The sequence below is a fragment of the Empidonax traillii genome, unplaced genomic scaffold (genome assembly GCF_003031625.1).
Source record: "Empidonax traillii isolate 1590-97213 ecotype Southwest subspecies unplaced genomic scaffold, ASM303162v1 scaffold1367:size194105, whole genome shotgun sequence".
Taxonomy (NCBI): domain Eukaryota; kingdom Metazoa; phylum Chordata; class Aves; order Passeriformes; family Tyrannidae; genus Empidonax; species Empidonax traillii.
In genome coordinates, this window is record NW_020956560.1 from 150,975 (window position 1) to 175,205 (window position 24,231).

The 24,231-nt window shown below is 51.9% G+C and overlaps 1 protein-coding gene across 1 annotated transcript in view; it reads left to right on the top strand.

The window, feature by feature from the left end:
* Window positions 1-22,342, top strand: part of CFDP1 (craniofacial development protein 1) — a 59,605-nt gene extending 37,263 nt beyond the window's left edge. The window contains exons 6-7 of the mRNA XM_027906862.1: window positions 16,403-16,561; window positions 21,601-22,342. Coding sequence (XP_027762663.1) covers window positions 16,403-16,561; window positions 21,601-21,691 — 250 coding nt within the window. The 3' untranslated portion in view covers window positions 21,692-22,342. The remainder of the gene's footprint in view (window positions 1-16,402; window positions 16,562-21,600) is intronic.
* Window positions 22,343-24,231: the final 1,889 nt, after the last annotated feature.

Here is a 24,231-nt window from a genome sequence, read left to right on the forward strand (position 1 = left end):
CAATCAAATGTGCAAGGTCAGGAAGCCAGCAGGGAAATTCTGCCTCGACTCAAAGCAGAGGAAAGAGGCAAAATAAACACTTGCCTTCTGAAGTGGCTACTTGGGGCTGTACCAATGCAGACATTTCCATCTGCTGTGTTCTCCACGGAGATGAGCGCGGTAGGGTCTGCTCAGGTAAGGATCACCCCACCTGGGAAATGTTCCTGTAGAAGTTTGCTGTGAGAGAGAAGAAAACTGAAGGGGCTTTTTGTTCATAACCTAAGCATCCTGCTTCTAAGTGGTGCCTTTAGGCACATATTTAAATGGCAAAAGCTGTCGGTTTTTCTTCCGTCAGAATTTATTCTTCTTGTTCCGCATTCAGGCGAGGCTATACTGTGAAAAATGATCGTCTCTAGTGGCAGCTTCACTCCCCAGCCTTTTGCCATTCAGAACTGGCCTTGTTTAACTCTGCTGCTGAGAAAGGGCATTCAGGCAGTCTTGCTTTGCCTTTGTTCCCTCTGTGCAGAGTCAACATGGCAATGATGAGGGCAGAAAGTGAGCTCCGATTTCTCTTCGCACGTTGTCACCAGGCTGGCTATCGGGCTCTGGGCATCTTTGTGTTCTCACAGTTCTTCGATGCAGGAGAGTAAATTGGAGTCCCCAGGGTAGGTGTCAGCCTGCAGAGATGTTTGTGGTAACCCACAAGCGAGGAGGAACCCTAATTTGACACGTTCCTCTTCACTCTCTGCTGTGTCTGTGAGTTGTTCACGTTGTGTCACCGGAGTGTTTTTCTGAAACCTCTGTGGTTTCTGTTCTGCCGGTGCTGATGGGCCAGTTTCCCACCCTGCTTTTGCTGCTGCTTGGAGGATTGCACCAGTAACCCTGTTTTTCTGCAGCATGACATTGCACTACACCTCCTCCAGCACAGAGGATTTCAGAGGGTCATTCACGTGATCTGTGATCACAACATGGCCATTTCAGAGCCCATGGGCAGTTTAACCCATGGACTGAACCCATCCTGCTGAAACTCTTAAAACAGAGACTCAGTGATGAGCACTGGTTTGGTGGCAAAAACCTTTCCATCAGAGCCTGCAGGCTGGGTTATGGGCAGCAGCTCTGCCCTATTCTCAGCCAACAATTACAAGGCTCTTGTTGCAGATTGAGTCAGGCAGTGTCACTTTTGATTGATTGTGGGAGGGGGCGATGCCAGCTTTGAATGAACAGCCAAGTCTTCAAATACTTGGCAAGTTTTCCTCCAAATGCTCAAGTGCTGGGATAAAGCAATCAGGTGAGAACCTCGGCCTTGGAGCAAGGAAAAGAAAGTTTCTGCCCCTAATGGCTGGAAAGAAAGGACATCCACTCTGGCTGGCTTAACCTAGGGTAGGAAATTAGGAGGTAAACTAATGCTGCTTCTGATTTTCTTCCTTTTCTGCAATGCCTGGCTTTTAAACTAAGTGGACTGCAGGGGGTGTGGAGGCTGACTCATGGTTTTTGAACATCTGGGGTTGGCAGCCCTAGAGAAGAGCTGCCATGTGCTCTTGGTTACGCTGATGCCCCTGTGCCTGTGAAATTTGGGGGTGTGCTCTGGTTCGCAGCACTGCTTGTTACCAACATGTGGCTGGATGTTGGTGGCCTGCCCTCGCTGTAATTTGGCTGGTACTAATTCATCAACACAGTGCAAATCTGCCTTTGGTTAGCTCTCCCCTCCTCCCAGCTGTATGGCACTGCATGTGGGGTTAGGTATTTGGATTGTATCTCACCCTGCTTTAATTACGTGCTCAGAGACAAGAACTTCATATCGAAACAGTTGGCGTTCTTCTTTTGGCTTCTGAGTCTCTCTAGCCACCCTCTAGTCTTAAAAAAAAATGGTTTAGTATCAAGAATATTACTGTCCTGGTTAGGGTAAAACTGCTGGGGGACTTTTAGGTGCATCCCTGTCTTACCAGTTAAAGAAAGAGCGGATCATCTGGCTTGATTTAATAGCAGAAGTGGAGGAAAGCTGATGGCGGTGCCTTTGGTTTTTTGTCTGCAGTGATCTTTAGCTCAGGAGAGCACGTCTCTGCTAATTGACTATTAAACGAGATTGCTTGCTGAGGTGCACTGACTCGCTGTTTCAATCCTTTAAGGAATAAGCCTCTGATCAGCTGCACAGAGATGCTCTTACAAATAATCTGCCTAATGACTGCAGAGCTTTGACCTTCTGCTGTTAAGGCGCCAATGTTTTGGGTTACAAAGCAAACTTTTGGGGTGGGGGGGCCGAGAAGGGGTTGTCGGTTTGTGGGTTTTTTTCTGAAATGGTAATATTCCAAACAACAAAGGCTGATTTTTAATCTCAAAGCAGGTCTTGGAAGCAACACAGAGTCAGCCTAGAGATAAGTCTCTTTTAGCTCAAGGTTTCTAGGATTGCCACACGTGTTACCGCATGCCCAGACCACCAGTTAGACACCTACCTGGCCACAGAGCCTTTGTCCCAGTTGCTGTGCATGCAAATGGTGTGTGTTTGCGTGTGTTTACCCAGTTTGGAAAAAATCTGAGCCCTGAGGGATTCCAGCTTCCTTTTGTGTTGTGAAAGGGGCCACGCTGAGAGGCAGCTGAAGCAATGCTTGCTTTGCAGGCTCTGCAGAGCTTTTGGAGCCCATGCACCCAGTGTTTGAGCAGGAGTGGTTGGTCCCATTGCTTGGTGAGGATTCCCACTGCCATTTGGAAGAGCTCTGCTGGCAGAGTCCAGAGGGAATCCCAGCCCAAGCCTGAGGGACTGCAGCAGCCTGGGGTCAGAGTCGGAAAGGGCTGAGCTGAAGGAGGGGCCATCTCAAATAGAGGCAGCCTGGCTCTTGTCCTCCTCTAATCTCTGTTTTGTCCAGCTGGGCCAGCCCCTGGCACCATCCTCCTCCACAAGCAGGGATGCAGGGGAGGAATGCTCCTTGTCATGGCACGCATGGGGTACTTTCCTCAGGGCGTGGGGAGGGCACAGATTACTTGGATGCCTTCCAGTTGCATTTCCCCCCACCCCAGCTGGTTGATGTACATCACCCTAAAGCCTTCATATTGTGAATATTGTATGGCAGCAGGCTAGAAATGGAAAGGGGGACAAGGCTCACACTTACTCTGCTGTTTTAGAGTAAATGCTGCAGGAGCATTTGGTGTTTCAGTGCTGATATTAAACCTGGATGTGGGGAGAGAAGGGAGAATGTGTCTAACACTGAACACCTGCCTCTGCCAAATAATCCACGAGAGACACCACAGTCATTTTGTAAATCACAAGCACGTTTTCAGCCCTCCCAGAAATGTGCACCTCTCAATGCTAGCCATCAAATAGCCTAAATTACTGGTCCAGCAGATTAATCTATAAACTGAGGTAGGTTTAGAGTAGCCATCGGAGAACAATATTTAGTTAATGGTATCTAGTTCAGTGCTCTCCATCTCTTGTTGTTCTGACCTGACAAATAAAGCAACCTCTTGTTTGTGTTACGCTAAAATATATTGCAGGAAGGCTGTTTGAATGGGGTCCTTCTGACCTGTCACACACCGTGTGCCTGCAGGAGGGAGGGCCTTGCAGGCAGCGGTGCTGCAAACTGGCAGGCTGTGAAATAAGGGGAGCCTCAAAATCTAGTCCTCCTGTTTTTCCTGCCTATCTCTTCCTTTCTTGCTCCAGAGAACTTGTAATCAGAGAATACTGAAGGTTTGTTGGATTGCTCACAGTAAAACCGCCGTGGGAGCAGTGTGTTTTTGTTGTAACCTGAAGTGAAGCTGCTCTGTGCGTGTTCCAGTGAGATGAGTCAGGTTGCCACCTCTTTCTAAGGTGACATTACAGGATGTCTGTCTGCAGACTCTGGCCTTTTATTTGGGAGGGGAGAGGAGGGAGTCGGTTTCCTTTGCAGCAGCAAGGGCAAAATAGGCTTTTAATAAAGCTTAAATTCTGCAGCTGCTGGCTAAGTTAAAAAAAGAAGTGCTGGCACTCTGTCCTCCTGGAGATGAGCCTTTTGCAGCTCTCTGTGTGACCCAGGGATGCAAGCCATCCCTTCTGGTCTTTTTTTTCCTTTGTGCCGCTTTCTTGGATGGGAATAACGGGAGAGTTTCTTCCCTTGGCAAGGCTTTACCTTGCTTGGACTTTTAGGCTCAGAGAGATGGTTTGGGTTGGTGAATGGAAGGAAAAGAGTCTCAGAAGGAGAAGTGCCGTAGCACAGATACTGTGGAGAGGGCTGTGACTTTTTATTGGATATGGATAAACTCTTCAAATCCCTGATTATACACCCTGAAGAGAACTGGAAGCCCAGAAGCCAAGAGATAAGAAAAGGAGGAACTGTATATATGTATCATATATGATGTCTTCTACCACAGTAGGTGTGTGGATCAGCTGAGTGTTGCTGGAGACCTGAGAGCAGCCCTGCTGAAACACCAGATTACAGTCCAGATACGGGCAAGAACACTTTGTCCAAATACTGCTGTGATTGAGGCAGATAAGGGAATTTTTTTGTTCATGCAGAAAGTTTCCTGATTTTTGCTGGTCCCCTGGGACGTTCAGCATGTCCTCCTTGTACCTGGCTATTTGCAGAGCCTGGCCCTGGTGCTGGAGAGCCCTGTTACTGTGGTTTGAAGTCAAAAGGAGGGGCAAAGCATCCACCTCTCTCCTCCCTTCAAATGTATTTTTCCCCCCCTTTGCTCACAGTAGCCTCTGAAATGCATCAGAATTGTTCACAAGCAGGTTCTCTACCGGAAACCACCAAATATTTTGAGCAGTTTGAGGCATCAAGTTTGACAGGAGAGGACTCAGCATACAGACATCAGTGGCTGTTCAGCATCACGCTGTGTCAGGGCATCCCAAGGCAGCTCCTAGGCAGAGTATGACAGCCTTGACCCTTGATGCAGTTGTCACAGTTAAAGAAAATGAAGAATTATGCTGTGGGTGAGGCTCAGTCTCATCTGCAATCCAGAAACCGAGAGCAGACAGGCTGGTGAGGGACCTGGCTCCAGCAGGGTGGGTCACTGGCTACTGCATGCTGTGAAGGCTTTCACTAGTCCTTCCCTGGAGTCTTGCCAAGAAGCTGGTGGTGGGGGAACAGAATCTCAAGCAGAGAGACAGAGAAACTTTCACTAGGAGATCTGATTTGTAATGAGAAAACAAGGAAACAAAACCAGCTCGAGTGGGTGACAAGGTTTAGAGGATTGCTCAGTGGGTTGGGGCGAAGGGAGTTCAGCTGTCCTGGAGCAGATCACAGAAGCAGCTGAAAATTGGGCTGGACAGAGAGATGGAAAAGGAGCATAGCCAAGAAAAAGTCATGACTTGCCACGGCACAGTGCAAAGGGCAGGCATTTCCTAGGTTTGTTGCTTGAGGGTCCGAAGTGGCTGCTTCGGTGCCCTGGTCGTGCTCTCAGGGTCGTGGCATTTCCCTGAGAGCTCCCCGGGAGCATTTGTGGTTGAACTACAGCCTGCATTTCTGGAAGAGGCATCGGCTCACAATGGAAAGGCTTACAGTTTGGGATCCACCACATCCTTTGGGAAGCTGTTCCCATGGTTAATGCGTTTACCGCCTAACTGTTCCAGTTCCCTGAAGGAGTTTGAATCCTCAGCTGGCAGCCTGCCTGCCTTGCTCTGTGCTGCTGCACAGCTCTCTGCCTCCTGAGACAGAAATCTTGCTACAAGGGGACTAAATGGCCTTCCTGGGGTCATGCAGGCTGTCTAGGAGAGCCAGGGAGCTGAACCTGCTCCCTCCAGCCTGGAGTGTGGAGTGAGTTTTGTGAGGCATTTCTGCTCATTCAGCAGCAGCCTGCTGATCCTCACCTCTCTGGGTGATGTGGCCTTGCTGTTTTGCCCTCAGCAGCTGGTAGGTCACGCAGAATTTGAGAAACAGCTCTGGCATTGTCCCAAGCAGAGGCTGTGGGACACTCACCAGCGAATTCCAGAGACCATGTGTCATGAAAGCCTGGCCCTGCCACCCCCCTCTGCATGAGGCTGCTGATGTAGTGGGAGCCTTGATGGGCTGCGGTCCCCACGTTCAATGAGAGCTTTGGCTCTCTGAGCAGATTTTGGTAGGTGGATGTTAGCTGCAAAATCTATTTGGGAGCCTCCCACTTCGTGTGGGTGGAAGGGAAGCCTTGGCTTATCCCTCTGGCTGCCTCCAGCTGGAAGGTGACAACTGAGCTTGTGGCTGGAAGAAGTCAGCTGTTTCCATTTTCTTCCTCTGGGGACTTGAAATCTATTTCCAGTGAGGTGGGTCTCTGGGAAGAGGAAGGGCAGCTCTTCTGAGTGACTGCTGCCAAAGCTGAAAGGCACTGGGAGGTGGCCTTGCCAACCTCAGGCATTTAAAACACTTCAGTCAAGCCCTGGAAAACAAAACAAAACAAAACAGGATAATCTTAGTTTCTTCTCTTATATACATTTTGGGCTCTCTGCACTGTCCTCTGTTTTGTTACTGAGCTTTTTCTGCAGCCTTAGAAATCTTTTGTTGAGAGGAAAAGCACACCCTTTCATCAGTTGACTTTTTATTCCCTGTTTTCTTGTGGGTTGGACTACATGTTTTATATGGGAAATATCTTTAAAGCTTTTGGGGTATTTCCCTCCTTTCTTTACCCCCAAAATACCCTCTTTGATCTGGATCATTGGGCCAGCTCTTAATCTGGGCTGGAACAGGGGATGATAATTGTGATGGATCCCCCAGTGATGTTAGCCTTCCCAAAAGCAATTAAATGTGATCAAACCCTCATTTTTGTTTTATGACTGCTTGTAGCAGAGCCCAAGTGTTTATTGTCCCCTGTAGTCCCACGTGCTGCCAGGCCAGGCTTTCCACTAGGAGATAATGTATTATATTCATGCTATTGATGAACTTGCACAGCACTGCAAAGCAGCCACTCTGCTGGGCTCTGGCTCGTTGCTTGTTGTGGTGATGCATTTGTACTGCAGAGCCCTGACTCTCCTTCACCCTCACTTAATTTCCTGGGAACTTTCCCCTTTCCTGGGCTGCTGAGCTTTGTGAACATTTGCCAGTAGAAGGTGGTGTGTTTGTTTTAATCGGGCCTATTCTTAAAGCTGTCAGATTAATTGGCGAGTGAGGAGGGGAGCCCCTGCCTACCCCTGTCCTGCCTTTCTCTCCTTTTGATCAAAGCCTGGCATTGATCTGATGCAGTGGGAGGCTGACCAGGGCTGTCTGTGAGTCAGGGGGGCACAGCCAGGGCTCTGCATTGCTGGGGGGCCGCTGCTGGTTGTTTGGTCAGGGTAGGTGGTTGGAGGGTTGGATCCTCCCTGCACGCCACACTGCGCTGTGAGGAGCAGGAGTTGGAGCAGCTGCTCCGCCATCCGCGCTCATTCACTTTGAAATCCCTTTAGTGCTGGAACAATTCCATTAGCAGGACTTCTTAGGCCCGACTTGGAGCAGTTTCTCTGCCGATTAAAACCAAGTCCACTCACCAGTCTGTCATAACCAAGACATTCCCCGCGTACCTCGGGGCTGCTTGCAGCTGAAATCTTGAACAAAAGATCTGCTGTTAGACAAAGGGGGAAGGATTGAGACTGAAGAGAGGAAGAATTTCTCCTCTGTTTGCCAGCAATCTTTTCCCAACTATTCTTTTTTTAAAGATTGGTCACCAATTAATCCATGTCGTTCTGCAGACAAAGCTGTCGACGTTTTAAGGTTGCACGGTGAAATAACTTCAGTGCTGTTGGTTCTAGCAGCTCTGAATGTTCTCAAACAAATGCCTTTTAAGATAAAAATGGCCTGTGCTTGATCCCAGCCCAGAGTTGTGGTCGTTATTGTTTTATTTGAAACGTCTCAGCTGAACCCAGTGAAGTCAGTGAGAGCTGCGAGTGTTTGAAAGTCAAGTCACACTTATTTCCATGGCTAAATATGGGCGTAATACAGGGTGTTACTCTAAAATTCTCCTGTGTGTGACCCCAGCTGTAGCCCAGCAAATGTGCTGTGTGCCAGACACTGCTCTGCAGTGCCTTCTGGCAGCTTTGAGGTCATCAACCTGTTGGGCCTGGGTACCAGACACATCGTGCTCTCTCACTTTTGTTTTTTGCTCTTACCTGCTGTTGGGCTGTGAGATGCCTCACAGCCCTGTAGGGGTGTAAGCTCGCTGGCAACTTGTGTATGTGTGCATTTCTGCTGATTTCTGTGCGTTGGATCAGAAATGAGAATGGTGGGAGCAAGACATCTTCCCCCACACTCACACACTGTGTGGACCGTTAGAGCTTTATAAAAGGCATTTCTTGCCACTCTCAGTGTCAGCAATAAGATACCAAATTACCTCTAGCCCACCACCTTGCAGTGAGGTAGGTACACCGGCTCCATGCTGGTGTAGCAAAATCCATCTGAAACAGACCCATTTGTGATCCCTAAACATTTGCAGAACTCAAGAGCGAGGTAACACATGTATGAAGAGCACGCATGATATTTTTTCAATAACATTAATTCTCGCAAGCAGCGCTTTGCAGATTCAAGCTGGTCCGTGTGGGAGCAGTTTGAGGAGTTCTGGTGCGTGTCTGCAGTCAGTCAGTGGCAGGAGCAGGACTGGCTTGTGTGGTGTGGATGCCCTGGGTGGAGGAGAGCTCACGTGAGGAGTGACTGCAGCCTCCAGCTGGGAAGGGACACCACCATCAGCATTTGGCTGCAGCTGCAGTGCTGTGTGTGCTAGCAGGGGTGTAGCTTTGGCTGCAGACCAAGCCCTGCGTTGCAGGTCCTTACCCGTCGGCCGAGCGTCAGGCAGGGCTGGTCGGTGCCGGGCTGGAGTCGTTAACGTCTTCATAGGATCAGGAGTCATTTGAATGCTACGGCTCTTTCAATTAAGCTCCCGTGGAGCTCCATACACAGATATTGTGATGTAATTGGCTGGCCTGCTGCAAGTGCATGAGGAGAGTCTGCTGCTGAAACAGCCTGGGTCTGTGCTCCGGGCTGGAGGGGAGCCAGAGCGGGCCCCGGGCTCCGCACAATGTCGCACTGATGAGGAGGGTGCGAGATTTTGTTTTTGCTAAAACAGTTCTGCCAGGGCAGCCCGGAGGGCAGCTGCAGTTACACTGGTACAGAGGGGCCTTATGCTGCTCTGAATTGTCCCTGGCTCTGGGGGCAGGCGGTGATGCTGCCTGGGGTACCTTTATCCTGCAGTAACAGCCCGTGCATGGTGAGCACTGCCCGGCTCCACAAGTGCAACTTTATTTTGTTGACATCCACCCCGTAGCAACTCTGTCTCAGAGGCCCAAGGAAAATATTTTGCTTCCTCTGGCTCTTAGGAAGTGGGTTCTCCATGGCAGCAGTCCCTTCACAAAGGGTTCGGTCCTGAGCAGGAAACCCTGGTCCAATCCCTAATGAGCCCTTCCTGCTGATAAGGGAACCTGCAGGTCAGGGGCTCTGCCTGAGCCAACCAGCTCCCTGAGCCAACCAGAACTGTGTGCTTTTTGATGAGCATGTCCTCCAGAGCCTGTAAAATGAGACTCCAGGCCCTCCAGAGAGGTAGGTGCAGACCTAGATGCGATGGAGTGGGACCTGCCTGAGGAAAGGCCAGCTCTGGCAGAGCTGTGACCTGTGTTATTGCTGCTGCTCTCTGCCATTTGTGAGCTGAGCATCCCATCTCTCACCTGCTCAGCAAGTTTGACCCAGCTTGGAGACCCAACTTGGCTTTATTCCTAGAATAACTCTATTCAGTATTATGTGTATTTACACCTGGGTTGTCCCCCAGTTTGGGAAGCAGACTGGTGAATAAGGTGTCCTGTTTTGGAGCAAGGCAGTGCTTAGGTCTCTTTTTCCAGCCCTGCACTTTGGAAAGGCCTATCCAGTACAATCCATGACACGGAGATGAGGATGAAGTATTTCTATATCTTGAAGAGTTCATCAGAAAAGAAGTCACTGACTGGGCTCTCCACTGGCAGCACGTGGTGTGGTGCTCTGCAAGCCCCTTCACCAGCTGCCACGTCAGTTCTGCTGTTTGTAAGCCAGTTCCACGATGATTATTTCCCTCCTGAAGGTGAGGTGCACTCTGCCAGAGCGGCATTGCACAACTCATAAAGTCCCACCGAAAGTCCCTGTGCTGGATTAGTAACAAATCCAGCAATGCAGCAGTAGCTGGGATACTGGAGCTCTGCCCTTCAGTGGGCTGTTGCTCACAGCTGCTGGCAGGGGGGGAGTGACAGGGTTTTTTCCCCTGTGACAAATCTCTGTTCCCCCACTGACTATATTTAGAACAAACACATCCAGAATCAACTGTGCCTGTGGCACGCTGTGCTATGCCTGCAGCAGCCCTCACCGAGGCAGCATCACGGGGGCTTTTCTTGTGTTGCAGCTGCCCTTGCGTCTCCACGCTGATGGAAACCGTGTCCTCTCAGCCAGGCTTCGACTGCTGGGCTGCTGGCTGTCCATCCTAAACTCTTGTGCACACAGAGCCTGGCTGTGGGAAGGAGAGCTATCACTCTCTCTTCTGGAGAGGTTACACCTTCTTTTTTGTCTGTGTCCGACAGGTTGCTTATTTGTACACTAGCGTGCTTTAGCTGTGATCCTGGATCACCTCCTCAGCTCAGCAGAGCCGGGGTCAAAGGTTTCCTACAAGTGGAAGGAAGCTGTAAACGTTGGTGTTCAGGTAGGGGTCTCCACCATGAGGCTGTCTGAGGTCTCGGGGAGTATGGTGTGGCATCAGAAAACAGAAAGGACCCGGGGCTTGGCTTAGCTCTTCAGATTGCAACAGCAGTGATGACAAAGCAACTTGGGGTTAGCCTGGGTTGGCAAGCCCGAACAAAAGCCTGAGAAAAGTTACTCACACTGTGGGCTCGAGTTAAAACCCACGTTTCCTTGTTCCTTGGAAGTGCTTCAGGCTGCTCCTGCTGCAGTCAGACCACTCACCTTTGGAGGGGTCACTGGACTCGGAGCATTCCCCCTGGGAGCTGTCTCCTGTTGTCCAAGCTCTCTGTGCAGCAGAAGTCATCCTGCCATGGCCTGCTGACGGAATCACAGCTGAGGTAACTGCAGCTTTCCAGTGCACTTGCATTTCTTGCTGCCTTTGGACATAGCTGCCTGCTCTGCTGTGCCCTGTGGCACCTCCAAATGGGTTTTGTCCCAGCCGTGGCTGCTTTTCCCCAGTGCTTTGGTGCATGTCACTCTTCAGAGTGCAGGAAGTTTTACAACCCTCACTACAAAGATACAGGTTTTTATATCTGACTGCATCAAAAATCACTGCTGCTCACAGAGCACTTCAGGCAGGTTCTTTGGCTCGATCTGTGCGTGAACTAGGGTGTAAATGCTGCCTACCTGCCACCAGCTCAGCAGGCAGAGCATATGGACAGGCGCCACTGAGGTGGCAGTGAGTTCCTTGGGCTGCGCTGCCCTGGCCAGGCAGTGGGAATCCATCAGTCCTCTCCCTGCCAGCCTGCCCTAGGCACTGCCTTCCAAACGGCATCATCACCAACCCTCCAGCACCATCCACCCTGCTTTTATCTTCATTTCCTCCTCACTTGTTTTTTTTTTTTTTCCACCTGGGATTTCAGTGTTTGTTTGTTTGGCGTTGGGGAAGGTTTCTTGTTTGTTTTTTTAAAATACCTGTTGTGACAGGCAGTGCTGAGAACTAGACAGACTGCTCTCTGCATCCATCCAAAAGCCTCTTGGGGAAACAATGCCAAGTAGAGGGGGAAAAAAGGTAGAAATGCAGGTGGGTTTTGCCTGGGAAACTTTTCTGTCCTTGGCCATTTAGGTGGAGTGAGGGAAGATGGTCTGGAGAGACTGGGAGTGAACAGCAGAGCTGGCACAGGGGCCACCAGCCAGGTCTCTGCATACATCCCGCTCGTGCAGGGTCTCTCACACACCCATGCGTGTTCTTTGAAGGGAAGACGGCAGGGCGGGTGATCCGTGGTGCCCTGGGCAGGAATCTTCCACTTTATTGACATGAAAGTATTTACTGGCTGCATCAGTTGCCCAGCTGTGGTTAGTTTGTATGAGAACCATTTCCTGCCGTTAAGGAAACTATTCAGCTTTGCAGCAGATCGTGGCAGGAGGAGATATTACCGTGTCCAAAACCTTGTGCTCTTCTCCTTGCCGAGCGGCCAAGTTCCTCACCTGCACCCCTGCCATCGACGTGCTTGGGATGACAGGAACAGAGCAGCAGAGGGCTGAGATCCCCAAGGGTGGAGGTCAGGCTGAAGCTGGGGACACTGCTGGCTCCTTGGTCAACATGTGAGTAGGTATCCTTTGGGCTCACTTCATTCATTGAAGCTGGGCAACATGAGCTGTCACAGCTCCTGCAGTTTAACTCTTCTGGTCCCTGCCTGCTTCTGGCCATCAGCATCAGCTTGATCTTCTTTGGCCAGCTGGTGCTGGTTCAGCTGCTGAATAGTCTCCATAGGTATTCCACCAAGAGGTACTAACACCAGTGTTCCTCTGCAACAGCTGCAGCATGGCTGTTGTGGGTAGGAGAGGCTGATTTGCAAAGGCATCCGAGATCCGCCGTGTCGGGGGAAACGCGAGGGCAAACATGAGGGGCAGCACAGTGCAAAGGGGAGCCCTTTGGGTAGCAGGAATGGATGGAGGAAGGAAATGGCTTGGCAGCAGCGGAGCAGATGGATCTCTGGGTGAATCACAGGTTTGACATGAGTCAGTGCTGGTCACACGGCTGTGAAGAAGGCAGACGTCACGGGGGCCTGTGAGGAGCTGCACAAGGCATCGGAGGCATCCTCTGCTCCTGGTGCTGGGAAATGCAGCACTGCAGCTCTGGCAAAGCATCTGAGGCATCCTCTGCTCCTGGTGCTGGGAAATGCAGCACTGCAGCTCTGGCAAAGCATCTGAGACATCCTCTGCTCCTGCACTGCAGCCCTGCCCCTCTGTGATGCTGTGCTCCGAGGAGGACACGGGCCAACAGCAGAGCGCAGGGAGAGCAGTGAGAGTGGTCAGAGGGCTGGAAACCATGAGGAATGAGAAAAGCTTGAAAGGACCTGGGATTGTTTAGTCTAGGAAAGAGCAGGCTGAGCAGGGAGGCGATACCAAAAGCTTTCAAAGACATAAAAGGCTGCTGCAAAATGTGAGGGAATGGTCTGTTCTTAGTAGCTACGAGGAAGAAGATACCAAGTCATAGGCTGAGTAATCACTAGGGCAGACTCACATAAGTGAAAGGCTGATGGAAGTACTGAAACCTCTGGTGCGTGTGGGGTTGGTGACAGGAGGCCTTCAGAGCACCTGTCCCTGGATGGGTGTGAGAGGAACTCATCTTGCTTTGTCTGGTGGGATGAACTGCAAGAGCTTTGTAGCCACGTTCCCAATTGACTGGAAGGTTATTTTCTAAGGCTGGTGATGAAGTCTGCCTCTTTGGAGCAGGCATACTGCTGACCTTCATGGTGTGAGACATCAGGGGTTACACATGGCCGTGACACTTTGTCACTGGTACAGCAGCAATTCTCCAGGGTCCTGGTCAGGCTGAAGGCTCGCACTGAGGTGGGAGGAAGCCTCACTGTTAAGGACAGTGATGCAGAGCGTGTTCACCTACAGTGGGATGGCAAGGGAGCCCATGGCTTGCTGCTTGTCCCTGTGTACAACCACAGCAGATGATGCACAGGCACATCTTTGTCCTGATGACATTAGATGGTGCAGAGGAATCCTCCCCACTAAGGCAGAGCTCCCCAGCACTTTTATTTTTGCTGATTCAGGGGCTGACTTTGGCTGTGCTTTTTTAATTGTGAAAATTTAGATCATGTCTTTGTGTCCTAAATAGACAATTGTCCTGATCCTCATCCCTGGGATCCATTATGTCCTAGCAAATTACTTTCTCTCTTTTAAATGCCTTAGTGATTAAAGATGCCACAGCAGATACCCTTAATGAGTACAAAAAGGGTAATAATTCCTCTTGCTGGCACTGAATGCAATTAATCAGGCCCCTTTACTTGCTTTTTAAACAGATGAGGCATTTAAGGCCAAGCAAGTTTTTAATTGGACTTTAATGTCTCTCATTTACTTCATTTTGGCACAAGCGTAGGGATTCCCACCCCCAGGTTTGCTGTTGGATTTATTCAGGGTGATGAAAGGCTCAGCATGGAGTGAAGACTCAGCAGCAGACTTGAACGTGTCCTTCCTTCAGCCTGTGCCTGGCCCCATCTCACTGCCCAGCCCAGGCTTGGTCCTGCTGCAGCTGCACAGAATTGTCCAGGCCGGAGCAGAGCCAGCTCATCCAGCCCAGAGCTCTCTTCCAGCATGGCACTGACATTAATTGGATGTTAACTGGATATTAATAATGTTTTTTGAGCAGTCATCAACACGAAGGTTTAACATAGCCTGCCCTTTTTCATCAGGTTTCCTTGCCTTGAAGGAACTGATGACTTGCGAGTATTCTTGTGGTTATCTGAACGCCCCTGATGGTTGTCCATGTTCTAACCTAGACTCTGTAACTTCAAACACGGGGTGAACTGTATCTCTTAAGAGAGATTCCTGAGATCCAGGGACAATAACTTCAATTTCTACATCTCTGATACTGTGTTTGGTGGTCGTGTCAGGCTTGTGTGTAGTCCTGATGTGGGAACCAAATCTCTCCAATTTTATCTCATGCTGAGAATGTCTTTGCCCATTTTACCCCTTAGCACCACTTTCCTGCCACCTGCAGATAAGAATACCCAGAGCCATCAAGTCTTGAAAAGTAAGGGAGGATTGGAAGCTGAGCAAGGATCAGGGTTTTATTCTGTGATCATGATGTGAAGGGCTGTAGACATCTCGATGAGATATTGAGGGATAAAGGTGAATTAAAGAGCATCCAGCATGTTCTGTGTCCCTGCAGAATGAAAAGGGCTGGCTGCTAGTCTGTGCTCCAGCCATGGGCAGGGAGTGAAGGAAATAAGAAGGCAGGTCCTAGGCCATTTCTGCTCCTCTGGCTGGGCACACAGCTTTGTCCAGTGCCTATGGAGCCTGCCAATATGCCCTTATCCCAGAGTTTGTAGTCCAAATATATCTATGTCAGGAAGCTGCTACCCCAGTGACTCTGGGCAACCATTTTTGCACTGAGAGTCTTCTGTCTGGGGCTTACAGAGTTGTCATTTTCTTTGATTTAATTCCATATAAACTGCAGAATTATTTTCCTTTGGAGGCTTGCAAATTATGGAAGCATAAACCACGCTAATGATCCGATAAGGGCAACTTTGGATATGTTCCCAAGAATGGCTAGCCCTGGGCAGGACCGTGCTCAGAAAGCCCTGATGGAGAGCAATTTGCCATGCTCACCTGGCTGCCTTCCTTGGGCCCCCCTCCCCAAATTCCTCCATCTCTCAGGAACGAGAATCATTTCCTCTCTGGCTTCTTGCAGAGGCAAAGGCCCTGCAGACCTGAAGTTATCTCTGGAATGTGTGTAAACACCGAGTTCAATGGGATGCTGTTTGCCCCCCTCCCTCGGGGGGGGGGGTGTGGGGTTTAAGAAGGGTTAAATCGAGTTTGGAGTTTGTTTTACTGGTTCCTATCCCTGAGAATTGTCTTCCTCAGAGGGCTGACCCGAGTCCCTGTGTGTGCATTTCCCAGCCTAAAGGGGAGACTCGGGGGGGCCCCACTGTGCGGGTGGGATCTCACTCCTCTAAGAACAAGGTGATGAAAGACCAAAGTGGTCTTCCTGCCTAACAGGGAGCTGGGAGGTGGTGTGGGCTCGCAGTGCACGTGCACTGGGACTCAAGGTGTCGGGCAATAGTGTAATTAATTACCAGGGGTAGGCAATCCCTGGATAGGAGCAGGTCAGGAGGAGGATGGGGCAGCTCCGGTGCCCCCATCTTCAAAGAGTGTTGAAAAGTAAGCAGGGGGGCAAAACCTTGGGAGTGACATGCAGGCTGGGACAAAATGCATTTCAGTGAGAGGCAGAAGAGCTCTATCTGTTTGCACAAAAAATAATTCAGATGTAAGTTCATTACAGTCTCTGAGTACGTCACTAATGAGACTCGCCCAGAGATCAGAGTGCTCTTGGGTTTAGAATAAGCAGCAGCAACCAGAACCTAAAGCTAGAGAAAACCAAGCATTAATACCAATGAAATGGTTAATTCCTAGATGTGTTGTCAGCGCTGGTGACGCACTGAGGCTGGATCCCTTCCAGAAAACAACACTTTAACTGAAGACAAAGAACCAGGCTTAGCACAGAGGTGATCAGTGGAATGGCTTGGCCTGGTATATACAAGGGGTCAAACTGGATGATTTAATGATCTCTTTTGGCCTGAAAGCTCTGTGCTCTCTTAAGAAGATAAATGAAAAAACCCTTTCACAAAAAGCAAGCACTTGAGATATGTGTCTAATGAACTCTGCTACTTCCAGGGGAACGGTGGAGCAGGATCTGCAGGAAGCATGACCTTGCTGCCTGCGGGCTGCCCTGAGTTGGTGGCCATCTGTTTCGTGGCGGTGGCTCAGCACCATCGAGGCCACCACTCTCACACGTGACGTTTCTCAGCTCTGGTTTTAATTGCCGCCTCCCTGCATTTAAATAACATTTGCTCCCTAATCTGTGTCAGGGTGAAGAGGCCAAGCGGGATGAGCAGCCTCCTGGGGAAGATTGGCGCCAAAAAACCGAAGATGAGCACACTGGAGAAATCTAAACTGGACTGGGAGACCTTCAAGGAGGAGGAGGGCATTGTGGAGGAGCTGGCAATCCACAATCGAGGGAAAGATGGGTAAGAGGGACTTTACCTGATAGTAGTCCAGCATTTCCCACCACTTCCTATGCATGTGATAAGTCTGCTGCTTGCTACAGAGTCCAGAAAACCTGTGGGATTCCTTAAGGATTTATTTAGGATTCTAGGGATACATAAACCCAGTAGCTAGTATCTAGGGATACGTAATCCCAGTAGGCATCACAGGGAGACAGGTAAGTCTGCAAACCCCTATCACTCTGCTAACAGCCTGGTGAGGTCTCCAAGTCCAGCCAAGGTCGTTATCAGCTCTCCTACTCATGGTACAGATGCAGCATGAACTGGTCTAATCCAGCACTCCCACCAGGAAACACAGTTGCCTTTGCCCCGTTTTCTTGTTTCAAATTGGGAGGTATGGTTTGTTCTGGTCTTCAAATGACGTGTTCCAGCTGCCTCTGTCCTCCCTCCCCCTGCGTAAAGACGTTTGCAAGCCCAGAACAGCTGGCGAGGTGCATTAAAGATTATGGCAGCGCTGGCCGTTGGTCGTGTGCATCGAGCAACGTTCACTCCAATGAAGTTAATGGAAGTATCATAAAAGTAAATGGCAGTGCTGTAAATAAAACAGAAAGTTAATAACAGGCACTGCAGGGAGTGATAATGAGATCAGGAGCAGCATTTCCACTACAAGTGCTTTGCTAAGCTCTGGGAAAATGTAGCCAGCTTAGTGGACGGATCGTAAAATGTATATTTTATTATAAGCTGTTCTTTAACTCAGCAGGAAAAACTCGGAGCTTCTGCATTCCAGCAGATTGGATTTTGTATTTCAGAATATATATATGTATAACTGCCAAACTTATCAAGTAGATATTTCAGTTTGGCCTTGCACCCTTCCACAACACCTATTCTCCATCAGCTCTCCTCTGATCTGTTTCTGGCCACATGCCCTTGAACACGTGTGGAGAGTTCACTCACAGAGAACACTCCAGGAGTGCTGGAGAGGGGCAGGTGTTCCTCTGAGATCCCTGAAATCCAAGGGGTTGAATGATTTACACCACATACAGGTGTGGCAGAGCAGTGTTTTGTGCCGTCTCTCGCGTTCCCCAACCTCATATGTCAACCTTTCTTGGCCAGTGCTGTTTCCTTTCCCACCACATCCAAGCAGGACAGCCTGCTCTTCACACCTGGCAAACCTTCCAGAGGTGCTCACATAATGGTCCTTGAAGGCCGAAGGAGGCATCAGCACATTGAAAAGATGAGCAAAGCAGAGCAGCAATTTTAAGAGCATCTTTAATCTTCAGCAGTGTTGTGTTTTGCTGCCTGTCACATCCCAGGCTAGAAGACTGCTGAGCTCTTGGCAAGGGGTTTTTGTTGTTAAACAAATAAGGAATGTAATGCTGTGGTAACTTTAGACACTCCTTACAAATATGTTGGTGCTAGCCAGGCGTGTAATGTGAGGGGACCAGCCGAGTATCTGCTCACTGGGAATTACTTCCACTTCGAGGTAAAGGAAGGCAGAAGGGAGGAGCACTGATGGAGGTGCAGGCCAGTGCATTTCTGCTCACAGGCCACCTCTAAACACCTGCAGTGTGAAGGGTGCTGCACCCCCACAGAGCAGCCACCTGCCTGGGGGGCAGGTCACAGGCACGGCTGCTGCCAGCCTCAGGTCATTACACAGGGGCCTGTTGTCCCTTCTGCAGCCACCTCTTCTCCTTTAATGATGTCAGCTGTGCTCACCCTTCAGTGGGTAATCATTTACACATCTCTATAAAAATTCTAATGAGCCGTTGTTAACCCTTCAACCCAGGCAGGAGGGAGCGGGGCACTGCCTTTAATCCCTGATGCTGTCAGAAACCTCTGCTCCCCTCGTGTCCTGCTGTGTGACTGTAAATGTCTGCCTGACGAGGAAAGGCTCAGCCCACTCCTGGAGATGTTTGCTCGATGCCACACAAGCCTGTGTGCTTACAGAGATGGTTCATGTGTGTCTTGAGGAAGGCAGGAGGTGTTACTTTTTGCTCAGGAGGGAAGGCTGGCTGGATTTTTTCTTTGTGGTAGCCTTGTAGAAGTTGCTATTCACAGCACTGAGCTCCCCGTGCCTTGGACCTCCCTTGTCCTTTCTCCAGCAGCGTCACATGCTGGGCCAGAACACCAGCAGCCAGTGGAGCAGTGGGGCTGTGGCATCTTTCTGCTGCCAGTGCCAGTTATCAGCCAGCCACAGCCTGGCCCAGCATTCCCGAGGCAGAGGGGACACGTGCTGCCCCTTGGATCTGAACTCCCTTGCCTCTGATTTTCTGCCCTGATTTTCCAGCCCTTCCTCGGTAGCAGGACCTGGGCTTGTGCAGCCTGTCTGTCTCAGGTCCTCAGGGCCTGTCCTGGATTTGAGAGGAGGGGCCGGAGTAGGGAGGGGAGGCAGCTATGCCCTTTGCTGTTGATCTCTCTGATGTGCTTTATAAATGGAAATGTGTTTGTGGCCTCTTAATTGGGCCACCTTTGTAGGGCAGCCCCGTGGGGGAGCAGCCGACCCGTGCGCTCCTGTGCCGAGTGACTGATGGCAACTGGCAGGGGACAGGCAGCACAGAGACCCTCCCCAGAGCAGCTTGCAGCTGCCCTTGTTAGCAGAGACAGCCTCGGTCCCAGCGGATTTTCCTTGCTCTGCTCTGGCTCACAGCTGCCCTGTTTCCAGGCAGGTTGATAATTTACAGGAAGGTATTGATTCAGGTACCAAAGGTTGTTTAGACAAGCGCAGGACGGGTGTTTGTGCCTCGCTCCTGTACTTTGGACCGTGTTTGGCGGCGCCTTGGTGTTGGCTGAGCGGAGCTGGCTGAGAACAGAGACAGAGCTGCAGCTCCAGCAGGGGCTTCAGGGCAAGAGGGGCTCGCACCGACCCTGCAACAGCCCTGCTGTGTCCATCAGCACCTCCATCCTCTGTGTGCCTGCAGCACGACCCGGCCAGGCCCGCTGTGTGCACAGGTAGTGCCTGTAAGGTCTGCTCTGGCCCTGCAGCCCTGGCTGTGGCCAGCCCGAGGACAAAGCCGGGGGTGACGTCGCAGTTCCTCCTCCATGCACTCCATGCAGCCCTGCTGGCTGCGGCTGTGAGACCGCATTCCTGGTCCATGATCCATATCGATCCCTGGGAGCCAGGCCCTGCCCACCCGAGAGGCACAGCAGTCACGGAGGAGGAGGAGGAGGAGGAGGAGGAGGAAAGTGCTGACCCCTTGGTTTCCCGTTTGCTGACCCACTGGGAGACCGGTATCGCAGAGGGGCCGGGGAGCTTCAGACTCAGTAGCTCGGGCTGTTGCTGTGCAGGCAGTCAGGGTGTTCCCAGATAACAGCAGTGACTGCTGTCCTTGCCTCCCCAGCTGTGGTTGTGGCCGGTGTTCAGCAGTGGAGGGGGAGGAAAACCACACGCCCAGCAATGTGACACACGAATATACAGCGTGACCCCCCCCCCCGACTTCCTTCCCGTGGCCTCTCGGAGCCCGGCCCCCAGAGCAGGTCACCTCCCTGCCTGCAGGGATGAAGGAAAGCGACACTCCCCTGCCACCTTTCCTGAGGAGGGGGCCTCGGCACACAGCCCTGCTCTGCTGGCAGGGCAAGGGGCCAGAGAAATAGCTCCTCACAGCCAGCTCATCGCTGCCTTACACCGTACTGGGCCCTGCCCTCGCAGCCAGCGGAGACGAGCTGACCCAATTGTGTCAGCACGAGGAGCTGGAGCTGCGATGGGGATGGGGTGGCAGCGGGGACGCGTGGGGCTGTCCGTCCGCTTGGGGGATTGCTCGATGAGATGAATCTGGATTAATTAATTTCCAATGACAGCTGGGTGGGCAGGAGTGTCAGGGCCGTCCCTTGCAGCAAGGGCAGAAGCACCCTGGTGCTGGGAGGACATTCAACACCAGTTCGATAATTGTAGCATAAAGAATCACAGAATCATGGAGTGGTTTAGGTTGGAAGGGGCCTTTAAGGGCCATCCAGTCCACCCCCCAGCAATGAGCAGGGATATCTCCAGCTAGATCAGATTGCCCAGAGCCTCACCCAGCCTGACCCGGCAGAGACCTCATCATCAAAAGTCCTTCTGTCTGAGAGGGACCACTGCTGGTGGTGGGAGAGGGCTTCAACCTTCCCCTGCAGCTGGGTCTTGGGCACCTTCATGCTCACTGCCAGCCACCCAGCAGCCTGGTACACAGAGCCTTGTGATGCTCATCTTTCCTCGGCCTTCAGTCTTGCTTGGTGAGCAGGCACCAGCTGCCATGCAGGAAAAGCAGTGACCAACAGAGAAGCTGAATGCAGCGGCTCCCTGTGCATCTCACACGCGAGCGTAATGACCTTGTCATGACAGTCCAGTGTTTGCCACCCTGGAACAAATGCAAAACAATTGTGATGATTCAATTACAGCTCCTGTTTTGAATTGCAATTTCGCTCCCTCTGTAGGTTAATTAGTAGCACAGCCCCGGGCTGTCTGTGGCAAGAGTTTGCAGCAAAGTACATTAAAATTCAGCTGCATGCTGTTAATGAGTGGTAAGGTGCTTTTCCAGGCACAGGCATGCCTTCTTCCTCTCAGCACTCAGGTGCCACGCTGAGGGGCAGCAGTAAACACTCAGCAGTGGTTAAAAGCTGGTCTGTGGTTGGGAAGCCCCTGGCTTGCATCCCTGAGCTGCTGCAGGTTTGCTGGGTGATGCTCCTTGCATCCCTGATGCTCCCTGTGCCTGTTACTGGCTTGTGTCATGGGTTGTGCTGCTGTGGTTGGGTTTGAGATGCTTTGCTGGGTGGTGCAAGGGCCTGTTCTGATCCCCTGCAAGATGTCTGTGAAGGACATTTCTCAGCTGTAGGAGAAGTACTGGAACAGGAGCAGCCAGTTCAGATCTCCAGCCGATGGGGACCCCTCACCCCAGACCTCTGTGAGTCCCACAGGGGACAGCTGAGAGGCCACAGAGCAGTTTTGGTGTCCACAGATGTTCAGTGCAGTGGTCAGCCCATGGAGAGCGAGGGAGGGAGGTGGATGGTGCCTTCCCTCCCTGCTCATCCCTTTGGGTGGGCTTTGTCGCTGGCTGCCCCAGTTCCTGCTTACAGCCCCTGCCTCCCTGCAGGTACATCGAGAGGAAGGCGTTCCTGGAGCGCGTGGATCACAGGCAGTTCGAAATCGAGCGCGACCTCAGACTGAGCAGGATGAAGCCCTGATGTGCCAGGGGTGGCCGTGGTGGGTCCTGCTCCCTGCTGTGCCCGAGGGCTGTCGGGGGCTGCCGGCCACCGCTGGACCACCCAGCGCGGAAACCGTTCTCTACCCGAGACTCAGCCTGTGCGTCTCAACGTGCAGGTTTTTCCTTTTACTGTAATATTTTGGGGAGGGTATTTGTCAGTGGGCAGGGGGGCACTCTGAGGGTTAAACGGCCCAGCAGGTGACAGAAGACACGGGCCTGATTCTGGCAGCAGCTCTCCAAGGAGAAGAGGCGTTGGCACCAATCCTTTGCCAGCCCGAGGTGCTTCTGGCTGCGGGAGGAGCCGAGGCTGGGCGGGTGTTGGAATATTGGGTGGTGGGGGTGGAGCTGCAGGAAGGTGTCATGGCTGCTCTGCGTGCTCAGGCTGTGGGCTGGAGCCCTTCTCCTGCTCTGCCAGCCCCGCAGCACTCCCTGCCCCTCCGCCCTCTGCTCCTGTCCAGACAAAGCCAAACTGTCTGGACTTGTTTGTGGGGTCTGATGATGCTGGAGGGGCGTTAAGCAAGCTGATGAAGAAATCTTCCTTGTTCACACTGTCGAGGAGATGGGAGCAGCTGCAGCAGGCAGGAAGGGCCAGGATCTGAGTGTTCACAGAATAAAGTATTCCATCCCAACACTCTCGCATGCTGGCAGCTTGGTTTTTGCGGGAAGCAGAGGACAAAGAAATTTAGGGTCACATACAGTAAGGAGTGTCTGACTGTGGTAATGAAAACCTCTGCTGGGATGTGCCTCGTGTCTGCCCTGATAGCAGCCTGGGGGTCTCAGCAAGTGCTTGGATCGCTTTCCCTCTGCAGCACTGGGGCTGATGGTGGGATTAAATCCAGAACTGGGGTTGGCATTGTCAACACAGACCTGTAGCAGTGCTGCAGGAGCAAAGAAGCCCCCCCAAGGCATGGCCACGCAGGGACACTCGGCAAAGTGCAGCTGCCTGGGCGGGCAGGCCAAGGCGCTGGGTGTGGAGCGAGCGGCCGGAGCTGGAGGCCAGCAATGCTCCGTCATCCTGGCCATCCCTGCCGACCTGGCGCTGCTGGAGCTGGGCAGCTCCCATGGCTGGGCTGTGCACACCCTCGGGGTGGAGGTGCTCACCAGCATTTCCCCACGGGGTGCTCTGAGCCCGCTCGGTGCTGGTGCTGTGCCAGGGGAAGGTGGCACAAGCCCCATCCTTCCTGCTCATAGGGCCAGTGATGCCGTCGCTGCTACTGGCCCCTTGCCTGTGGCTCTGAGCCTTGGGCTCACATGTCCACTGCTGAGTCAGCCCTTGCTCTGTGGATGTGTTGCAGGATAGACAAGAACAAAACACCACGTGCTTGGGGGAGCTGCAGCCTTTGGTGCCCTGTTCTGTACAGAATCAGCTGTAATGGACCTGCTTCAACGAGCCTGACATTGGACAGAAACAAAACAACCGGATGATGACATGTTTTCTTCCCCAAACACTTCCAAGCCAGTTTCTGCTCTGGTTTGGGTTGCAAGCACAACTGGGCACCACTGTGGAGATAGCTCGGGGCTCCTGGGTGGCAGCGAGTGGCCCTGGCTGGATGATGCTGGGGCTGCAGTGCAAGGCAGGTGCTGCAGTAGCTGGGCTGCTCTCCTGCTCAGGATGGTGCTGCCAGACCATCTCCAGCCCCTTCTCTCCTTGTGTGCTGGGCTGGGAGGTGGCTGATCCTGCCCTCCTTGCAGGGTCCCTCCCAACAGGGACTCCAAGGCAGCCAGGGCTTGTTTTGCTGCAGGTCCCTGATGATGGTGAAATACTGGGGCAGCAGCTCAGCCAGGGCGGCCACAAGTGGGGCTGGGCAGGCTTGGCCCACTGTGGGTGCTGAGCAGGCAGCCAGGGAAATGATTTGGTGCTGAGAGGAGAGGAGGGAATATTTCTGCTCATATCCCCCATGTCCCTTCGTGGCTGCGCTCCTGGGGCCTCACACACTGGGCAGAGGTGGGGAAGGGTCATGTCATCCCTCCATGGGATGGCTCCCTGTGGTGGCTGGCTCCTGGTGGCTGCTGACCAAAATCTTTGCTGCAGCGTGGCCACCTCAACTGCATTGTAGGGCTCTTCGTCCTCCAGCAGCTTGGCAGCACCTTGGGGTCAAAAGTAGGTAAGAAATTGAAAATAATTCTGTGCATTGCATTATGAGCAGGAGTGGAATGGAGATCCAGAGGTGTGAGATACCAAAACCAGCCCTGCTCTTAAAAGCGTTAAAGAGCTCCAGGCTGTGTCCAGAGTGAGTCCTGCAGCAGCATCTGGCTCTGGATGGCTTGGGGGTGGCTTTGGATTCACACGCACTGTAACGGTGTGTTAGTGGGATGTGGCCAGCACAGCCTCCACTGGCACGCTGGTGAAGATCAGTGACCCCCAGTATACTGAATGCTGCCTGCCAGCCCCAGCTCTGCTCTCCACAAACCCTCCAGCCTCTCTTCTCCAGGGTTTTTCCTCCCCTTCAGCTGAGCAAATGTGGAAAATTTTGAAATCTTGGAAGCAACCTGACCCGCTGGAAAAGCGTGGTTTAGTGG